General features: G+C 41.7%; 1 protein-coding gene across 2 annotated transcripts; it reads right to left on the bottom strand.

Moving 5' to 3' along the window:
- Window positions 1–6: 6 nt before the first annotated feature.
- LOC129839959 (zinc finger protein 501-like) lies at window positions 7–9,416 on the bottom strand. 2 transcript variants are annotated; one of them, XM_055907711.1, is made up of 3 exons: window positions 9,328–9,416; window positions 2,756–2,909; window positions 7–1,488 (listed from the first exon to the last, which is right to left on the bottom strand). In XM_055907711.1, the coding sequence occupies exons 1-3, from the start codon at window positions 9,334–9,336 to the stop codon at window positions 83–85; spliced, it is 1,569 nt and encodes a 522-aa protein (XP_055763686.1). In that variant the 5' UTR covers window positions 9,337–9,416; the 3' UTR covers window positions 7–82. The 2 variants fall into 2 exon arrangements, with proteins under 2 accessions (XP_055763686.1, XP_055763687.1); XM_055907712.1 differs by having other exon boundaries at window positions 2,756–2,888.
- Window positions 9,417–9,826: the final 410 nt, after the last annotated feature.

Genomic DNA, 9,826 nt, shown 5'->3' with positions numbered 1-9,826 from the left:
AGTTTACCATGGTAATCAGAATTAAACTGTTAGAGAATGGGAGACATAACTCTTTGCAATATGTTTTCTATTGAAATGTTATTTAGGAATCTGGAACCGGTGCCGGAGAGAAACGAGATGAAAGAAAACATGTTTGAGCTTTCTGGTGTTGTTTCAGTGACCCTGAATGAGCAAAGCTCTTTCCACATAGACAGGAGTAAGGTTTCTCTTCTGTGTGTATGCGTTGGTGTGTAGTCAGGGTTCCTGATCGACTGAAGCGCTTCCCACAATGATCACATCTATAAGGCTTCTCTCCTGTGTGTATGCGTTGGTGTCTAGTCAGGGCTCCTGATTTATTGAAGCTCAACCCACACTGAACACAGCTATAAGGCTTCTCTCCTGTGTGTATGCGTTGGTGTACAGTCAGGGATCCTGAGTCATTGAAACTCTTCCCACACTGATCACAGTTATAAGGCTTCTCTCCTGTGTGTATTCGTTGGTGTACAGTCAGGGATCCTGAACGATTGAAGCTCTTCCCACACTGAACACAGCTATAAGGCTTCTCTCCTGTGTGTATGAGTTGGTGTGTAGTCAGGGTGGAATCTTGAGTAAAACTCTTCCCACACTGATCACAGCTATAAGGCTTCTCTCCTGTGTGTATGCGTTGGTGTAGAGTCAGGGATCTTGAATGATTGAAACTCTTTCCACACTGATCACAGCTATAAGGCTTCTCTCCTGTGTGTATGCGTTGGTGTATAGTCAGGTATCCTGAATCATTGAAGCTCTTCCCACACTGATCACAGTTATAAGGCTTCTCTCCTGTGTGTATGCGTTGGTGTATAGTCAGGTATCCTGAATGATTGAAGCTCTTCCCACAATGATCACATCTATAAGGCTTCTCTCCTGTGTGTATGCGTTGGTGTCTAGTCAGGGCTCCTGATTTATTGAAGCTCAACCCACACTGAACACAGCTATAAGGCTTCTCTCCTGTGTGTATTCGTTGGTGTACAGTCAGGGATCCTGAACGATTGAAGCTCTTCCCACACTGAACACAGCTATAAGCCTTCTCTCCTGTGTGTATGAGTTGGTGTGTAGTCAGGGTGGAATCTTGAGTAAAACTCTTCCCACACTGATCACAGCTATAAGGCTTCTCTCCTGTGTGTTTGTGTTGGTGTCTAGCCTGGGCTCCTGACTGATTTAAGTATTTCCCACAATGAAAGCAGTTATAAGGTCCCTCCCCTGAATGAATTCTCAGATGAGATTTTAAGGTTTTAGATGCATGCTCTAGAGTGTGAATTTGCTCATGAATTGTCAAGTCTTGTTTAGCAAAACTCTTCCCACAGTCAGAGCAGCAGTGGTGAGGGTTCTTCCCTATACCTCTATGCTGGTGTTTCTTGAGGTGTTCTGGTCTGGAGAGACTCTTCTCTTTCTTGTCAGCATCATGATGTTGTTGAGGCTCCCCAGATGATAAGCCCCTCCCACTAAGAGAGCAACGATTAGGGATGTTCCCTGTGAAACAAAGACATTGAATAGTTTAGGTTTTTCAAATATGGGTCCATAAACAGATGGGTCCTTCCATGTAATTAAGGCCTTTTGCGTCCCTTTCATATTTTTCCAGTAGAAATTGTGCACCAGTATTACATTTTAAATCGTTGACATGCTTTGAAAGAACAATTTCTCTAATGAACCTGTTTACATGGACACATCTGAAATCAGGCTGATGGGACTTTGATAAATGCAGAAAATAGCCACACAAAAAAAAAAACTTTACCACAGCCACTGTTATTTTTTTTAAAGCAATTCGGAAAAATAAGGTTTATGTGCAAACTATTTCTAATCTGCATATTTTCAGTTTTTCCTGAACTCACTGGACTCGGTCAAAAGAAGTTAGCTGGCGCTGCTTGTGTTAGAACATACAGATGAAATACACCTCTATAACTCTGATTAAAGTGTTTCATGTCCTAATTATTCTAAAGATTGATCAGACAACCAGGTGTTTTTAAAGGCGTATGCTTCCTTCTGTTATGACCTTACACCAATTAAGATCAGCAGAGTAAGGTGTTTACATGACTAATGCCAAACTCAGCCTACTGCCATAATCAGTTTCATAGGAAATTATTAGTGTGCATGTAAAGCACTAGTTATTTTGTTACTTTGACAGTCATTTCTGAACATTATTTATTTCATGTAATTAGTGATTCATTTACATCTGCCCCTCATTTTAAGCTCTTCCCATGTTTTAATATAGTGAAACTGTTCCTTACATTTTTGGGCAAAAGAAACATTGAACATTAAATAGTCAAATCATAGAGTAAAAGCAGGTTTCCTGGTTCTAGTCTTATTGATTCTCTGGTGTTTTTTGTAGAAAACTGAGCAAGTGAACCATTTTACCCAGAAATTGATATGGTAGAATAATGTTTTTGTGGAGCTAGCATTCAATTTTCACTCCCCGTGGAACAAAACTAGCTTCCATTACCCCTGTCATGAGCAAATGTATGGCTGATTTAAAGGACTATTTCACCAGTGTAAACTAGTGGTTTCGTTGATCTCAGTAATCCCCTGTTACTTTATTTAGCACACTGGCACTTCCTACAATATGTACTTTCATATAACCTCTTGAGATGGGGAAACATGTTTTTATGAAGCTGAACATGTGCTCTTCATGAAAGAATGTTACAATTAGGTGAAATCAAACATTTTTGGGGGGACTACCAAATATTTTCATCAATATATAATTAACCAATTAATTGTTAAAGAAGCAGAGTAATCCACACACCATGGTTTTTACTTAATGAAATCATATCTCCATGTTCCTCTTCTCCTCTCTCAGTTCCACTCTGCCCCGGTGTTTTCCTGCAGTCGACCAGAACCAGCAGTAAAGTACGGAGAGGCGGTCGACTTGGGGACTCCTGGAGGGTGAAGAAACATTTCTGTTGGCCACAAGAAGTATTACAGTTGATCATTAAACCAAATATTGTATTAAATATTCAGTCTGAACCTCTGATTTGGGTGCATCCCTCGAATTTCCCCTTTTACCTGAAATGTTCCCTACAACCCTCAAATCTAAGAGCATTGGATTGGTGGGAATGGGCTAGTTTCCACCATATATCTCATACCAGTCATTTCCTATCAAACAACACGGAAGAGGAGAAGCAAGAGGGATAACTGGGCCCAAGATACGGCTTCTGGCTTATTTGATCAATATACATTTTCGTAATGAGTTGGTTGTTAGGAGTGTATTGGTAAAAGTAGGACACGTCACATCCCGGCAACTTTGAGGGGGGGGGGGAAACACTTTTTAATGGGAGTAGTGCCTGGTCGTCACTAGTTACCACAAACCACACCCATTTCTACAATGGATCTTTTTAAATGTGATTTTAACCCTAACCTTAAACACTAACTTTATGCCTAACCCTAAATAAATACAAATACGATATAGACGTTTGACATTGTGGCAACTCGTGAACACGCTTATCTGCCCTCTCATTGGCTATAATGGTCCCACCTGATCTTGCCTCTTCCCGATTGCCTTCCAGCTGCGTTTCAAACTCAACAACCCTCAGCCCTAAACCCTCAGCTCTTGAATTGCGTTTTACATCCGAGTGTACCTTAAAATGTCCCTTGCCCAAGCGAGGGAGAGTGATTATGGGTGAGGCAACGTCCTTGGTGGAAATCTTGAAGTTTAACTTAAAAACAAACAACCTAAAGCTATAAATGTACCTAGTAAGCTAACGTATCTAGCTAGTGTCAAGGAAATATTGGTCCAATAATATTTCTCAGATACCCGAACTTCTGAATTCAAATAGACTTTATTTCAAATTAACAAAGCCGAGCTGGTCCAAGGATCATCTGACTTTTCCAGTCTCAGGACATTCCTTCAATACAGTTTCATCCTTACATAGTCACTCCTCTTTCTGTAAAATACCCTTTGACATTTCACCACCATTATCTTTTTGTCTCACTTCTGACTTATTTACGCCCATCTTAGATTATACTGGTGGCGTCACCATAGTACTAACACACACACACAAAAAATATATATAAATATTTTTAAACTAGGCGAGTCAGTTAAGAACACATTCTTATTTACAATGACGGCCTATGAACAGTGGGTTAACTGCCTTGTTCAGGAAAAGAATGACAGATTTTTATCTTGTCAGCTTGGGGATTCGATCTAGCAATCTTTCGGTTACTGGCCCAACACTTCCTGCCGCCCCATACATACATAATACAGGTGCATGTCTAATAGTACTTAATTAATACAAACATAGAGTTGAAGTCGAAAGTTTACATACACTTAGGTTGGAGTCTTTAAAACTCGTTTTCAACCACTCCACAAATTTCTTGTAAACAAACTATAGTTTTGGCAAGTCGGTTAGGACATCTACTTTGTGCATGACACAAGTCATTTTTCCAACAACTGTTTACAGACAGATTATTTCACTGTATCACAATTCCAGTGGGTCATAAGTTTACATAAACTAAGTTGACTGTGCCTTTAAACAGCTTGGAAAATTACAGAAAATTGTGTCATGGCTTTAGAAGCTTCTGATAGGCAAATTTTTTAAATATTTTTTTTTATTTCACCTTTATTTAACCAGGTAGGCTAGTTGAGAACAAGATCTCATTTGCAACTGCGACCTGGCCAAGATAAAGCATAGCAGTGTGAACAGACAACAACACAGAGTTACACATGGAGTAAACAATAAACAAGTCAATAACATGGTAGAAAAAAGAGAATCTATATACAATGTGTGCAAAAGGCATGAGGAGGTAGGCAATAAATCAAATAATTACAATTTAGCAGATTAACACTGGAGTGATAAATCATCAGATGATCATGTGCAAGTAGAGATACTGGTGTGCAAAAGAGCAGAAAAGTAAATAAATAAAAGCAGTATGGGGGGTGAGGTAGGTAAATTGGGTGGGCAATATACCGATGGACTATGTACAGCTGCAGCGATCGGTTAGCTGCTCGGATAGCAGATGTTTAAAGTTGTTGAGGGAGATAAAAGTCTCCAACTTCAGAGATTGTTGCAATTCGTTCCAGTCGCAGGCAGCAGAGAACTGGAAGGAAAGGCGTCCAAATGAAGTTTTGGCTTTAGGGATGATCAGTGAGATACACCTGCTGGAGCGCGTCCTATGGGTGGGTGTAGCCATCGTGACCAGTGAACTGAGATAAGGCGGCACTTTACCTAGCATAGCCTTGTAGATGACCTGGAGCCAGTGGGTCTGACGACGAACATGTAGCGAGGGCCAGCCGACTAGGGCATACAGGTCGCAGTGGTGGGTCGCATAAGGTGCTTTAGTAACAAAACGGATGGCACTGTGATAAACTGCATCCAGTTTGCTGAGTAGAGTATTGGAAGCTATTTTGTAGATGACATCGCCGAAGTCGAGGATCGGTAGGATAGTCAGTTTTACTAGGGTAAGTTTGGCGGCGTGAGTGGAGGAGGCTTTGTTGCGAAATAGAAAGCCGACTCTAGATTTGATTTTGGATTGGAGATGTTTGATATGAGTCTGGAAGGAGAGTTTGCAGTCTAGCCAGACACCTAGGTACTTATAGATGTCCACATATTCTAGGACGGAACCGTCCAGGGTGGTGATGCTAGTCGGGCATGCGGGTGCAGGCAGCGAACGGTTGAAAAGCATGCATTTGGTTTTACTAGCGTTTAAGAGCAGTTGGAGGCCACGGAAGGAGTGTTGTATGGCATTGAAGCTCGTTTGGATGTTAAATAGCACAGTGTCCAAGGAAGGGCCAGAAGTATACAGAATAGTGTCGTCTGCGTAGAGGTGGATCAGGGAATCGCCCGCAGCAAGAGCAACATCATTGATATATACAGAGAAAAGATTCGGCCCGAGAATTGATCCCTGAGGTACCCCCATAGAGACTGCCAGAGGACCGGACAGCATGCCCTCCGATTTGACACACTGAACTCTGTCTGCAAAGTAGTTGGTGAACCAGGCAAGGCAGTCATTAGAAAAACCGAGGCTACTGAGTCTGCCGATAAGAATATAGTGATTGACAGAGTCGAAAGCCTTGGCCAGGTCGATGAAGACGGGGGCGGGGCTGTTGGCCAAGGTTGGAGTCGCCAGGAGGAAGGCATGGCCAGCCGTTGAGAAATGCTTGTTGAAGTTTTCGATTATCACGGATTTATCGGTGGTGACCGTGTTGCCTAGCCTCAGTGCAGTGGGCAGCTGGGAGGAGGTGCTCTTGTTCTCCATGGAATTTACAGTATCCCAGAACTTTTTGGAGTTAGAGCTACAGGATGCAAATTTCTGCTTGAAAAAGCTGGCCTTTGCTTTCCTGACTGACTGCATGTATTGGTTCCTGACTTCCCTGAACAGTTGCATATCGCGGGGGCTCTTCGATGCTATTGCAGTTCGCCACAGGATGTTTTTGTGCTGGTCGAGGGCAGTCAGGTCTGGAGTGAACCAAGGGCTATATCTGTTCTTAGTTCTGCATTTTTTGAACAGAGCATGCTTGTCTAATATGGTGAGGAAGTAACTTTTAAAGAATGACCAAGCATCCTCAACTGACGGGATGAGGTCAATATCCTTCCAGGGTACCCGGGCCAGGTCGATTAGAAAGGCCTGCTCGCAGAAGTGTTTTAGGGAAAGTTTGACAGTGATGAGGTGTGGTCGTTTCACCGCGGACCCGTAGCGGATCCAGGCAATGAGGCAGTGATCGCTGAGATCTTGATTGAAGACAGCAGAGGTGTATTTGGAGGGCAAGTTGGTCAGGATAATGTCTATTAGGATGCCCATGTTTACGGATTTAGGGTTGTACCTGGTGGGTTCCTTGATGATTGACATAATTTGAGTCAGTTGAAGGTGTACCTTTGGATGTATTTCAAGGCCAACCTTCAAACTCAATGCCTCTTTGCTTGACATCATGGGAAAATCAACAGAAATCAGCCAAAAACTGTAGAAAATAATTGTGGACCTCCACAAGTCTGGTTCATCCTTGGGAGCAATTTCCAAACTGAAGGTACCACGTTCATCTGTACAAACAATAGTACGCAAGTATAAACACCATGGGACCACGCAGCCGTCATACCGCTCAGGAAGTAGACGCGTTCTGTCTCCTAGAGATGAACGTACTTTGTGAAAAGTGCAAATCAATCCCAGAACAGCAAAGGACCTTGCGAAGATGCTGGGGGAAACAGGTACAAAAGCATCTATATCCACAGTAAAATGAGTCCTATATCAACATAACCTGAAAGGCCGCACAGCAAGGAAGAAGCCACTGCTCCAAAACCGCCATAAAAAAGCCAGACTACGGTTTGCAACTGCACATGGGGACAAAGATCATATTTTGGAGAAATGTCCTTTCGTCTGATGAAACAAAATTAGAATTGTTTGGCCATAATGACCATCGTTATGTTTTGGAGGAAAAAGGGGGAGGCTTGCAAGACGAAGAACTCCATCCCAACCGTGAAGAACAGGGGTCATGTTTTGGCAGCATCATGATTTGGGGGTGCTTTGCTGCAGGAGGGACTGGAGCACTTCACAAAATAGATGGCATCATGAGGCAGGAAAGTTATATGGATATATTGAAACAACATCAAGACATCAGTCAGGATGTTAATGCTTGGACGCAAACTGGTCGTCCAAATGGACAATGACCCCAAGCATACTTCCAAAGTTGTGGCAAAATGGCTTAAGGACAACAAAGTCAAGGTACTGGAGTGGCCATCACAAAGCCCTGATCTCAATCCTATAGAAAATGTGGGCAGAACTGAAAAAGCGTGAGTGTAAACTTCTGACCCACTGGCAATGTGATGAAAGAAATAAAAGCTTAAATAAATCATTCTCTCAACTATTATTCTAACATTTCACATTCTTAAAATAAAGTGGTGATCCTAACTGACCTAAGACAGGGAATTTTTACTAGGATTAAGTGTCAGGAATTGTGAAACTGAGTTTAAATGTATTTGGCTACGGAGTATGAACTTCCGACTTCAACTGTGCCTTCCTAATACAGGTACATGTCTAGTGGTTCCTGTAAATTATTAACTAATGTGCATGTCCAATAGCCTTCACAAGACCAGGCTAATGGTAACTATCAATGATTAACTAATGTGCATGTCCAATAGCCTTCACAAGACCAGACATGACCCAGAATGGTTAAGCCTGTATTGACCCAGCTTGCACATAGGTTCTGGTTACACATATACTAATGGTTAACTCCATATCGATTCTGCTGACTACTTCTACGAAAACAGTATAGGTACTCAAAAATCCCCAACACTAGCACTCCTGTCAGGTAGCCAGCTACAGTTACCCATAGCTGGCTAGCTAGTTTTATAGTTTGGTCATTTATTCCAATACATTTCAGAATTGCACTCCTCACTACGAAACTAAGCCAATTTAGGAACACTAATATATATATATAATTTGCAAGCTAGCTTCATGTTTACTGAGATACCAAACATGCAGGTTGTTGATTAAATTTGACACTTCGCGGCCACCAGAGTTTGACATGTGACTACAGTTTGCAATGAATTGTGGGTCATATCAACCCATCAAGTGACCAAAGTTGTTCACTCGCTCCTTCAAGCTAAATCGAGGGCCAACGTTAGGGAATTAGACCTCCCTTAAGATGGCAATCAAACTGCATCCGGTTTCAACGGGGATACCCCCGAGGGGAAAACAACGTGTTTGGAATGTAGCCATTTATTTTCTTTGTTAGAACGGCCAGTTGAATATCTGGTCAAATAATGGCTAATATGTAAGAAATCAGTGAAGGAATGTGAACATTTGCACACTTCGGGAGGAAGGAGATAATTATGTCATAGTCACAGATTCCTAAACATGACTGTATGAACTGCCTTAATTTTGCTGGACCCCAGGAAGAGCAGCTGCTGCCTTGGCAGCTAATGGGGATCCATAATAAATACTGTAATGAAACAAGCTGGGAGCAGGTCTCGAACCCTCGACCTTCTAGCCCGAAGTCCAGCCCGCTATCGACTGTGCCGCAAAAGCATGCTCTAGCTGCAGTGTCGGTATCCGTGCTTATAAATCCAGGGTGGTTACAATACAAATTATATAGTTGTAGGCAACTTTTAAAAAATGTATTTACTTTAACTAGGCAAGTCCGTTAAGAAGAAATTCTTATTTAGAATGACGGCCTATGAACAACGGATTAACAGCCTTTTTCAGGGACAGAACGACAGATGTTTACTTTGTCAGCTCGGCGATTCGGTTACTGACCCAACGCTGTAAACACTAGGCTACCTGCCGCCCAAAACAGAACACAGGCATATGGAGGTTCAAAGATGATGAAAACTAGGCCTAGACATTTTATACAACACAGCGGGCATATAATGTTAAAACCAGACTTACCCGATCCATTGTGGAAGCTACTGTTTCTTTGTATGATATGAACTGCTGTCCTCGTCAACAATTTGCTGTTGTCTTGTTCTTCTTTAAGGTTTTATGGCAGACTACACCTATTGGCGTATTGCCGCCACCTACTGTACGGCGGGTGAACGAAAAATATAAATATCCATCCAAATAGTTTTTATCGTTGGTAAAGAATTCATGCAGGACATCTCTCCATAATTGTGTCAAATCTTCATGAATTTGTTCCATTATAAATCTACTGATGTCTTGCCACAGATTCTTAACATGAATACCATTAAAAAAGATGCAACACTGTTTCTGGGTGGTCATTACACTTGGTACAATTTAAATGTATCTATTTTTTAACTTCTTCATATAGTGGTTGGCAGGTTAATATGAATGAATAATTTTATAATAAACTTCCTATATTGTGTTAGTAAGTACATATTTTGTATTTTACCTTTATTTAACTAGGCAAGTCAGTTAAGAACAAATTCTT

The sequence above is a fragment of the Salvelinus fontinalis genome, chromosome 40 (genome assembly GCF_029448725.1).
Source record: "Salvelinus fontinalis isolate EN_2023a chromosome 40, ASM2944872v1, whole genome shotgun sequence".
Taxonomy (NCBI): Eukaryota; Metazoa; Chordata; class Actinopteri; order Salmoniformes; family Salmonidae; genus Salvelinus; species Salvelinus fontinalis.
The sequence above is the reverse complement of the archived record's forward strand: the minus strand, read 5'-3'. Positions and strand labels throughout refer to the sequence as shown.

Excerpts from the sequence above, each read along its gene's own strand:
- LOC129839959 (XM_055907711.1), bottom strand. Across the intron at positions 1,489-2,755 it reads TTCATTAAGTAAAAACCATG|GGAACATCCCTAATCGTTGC; the intron begins GTGTGTGGATTA and ends TTTGTTTCACAG.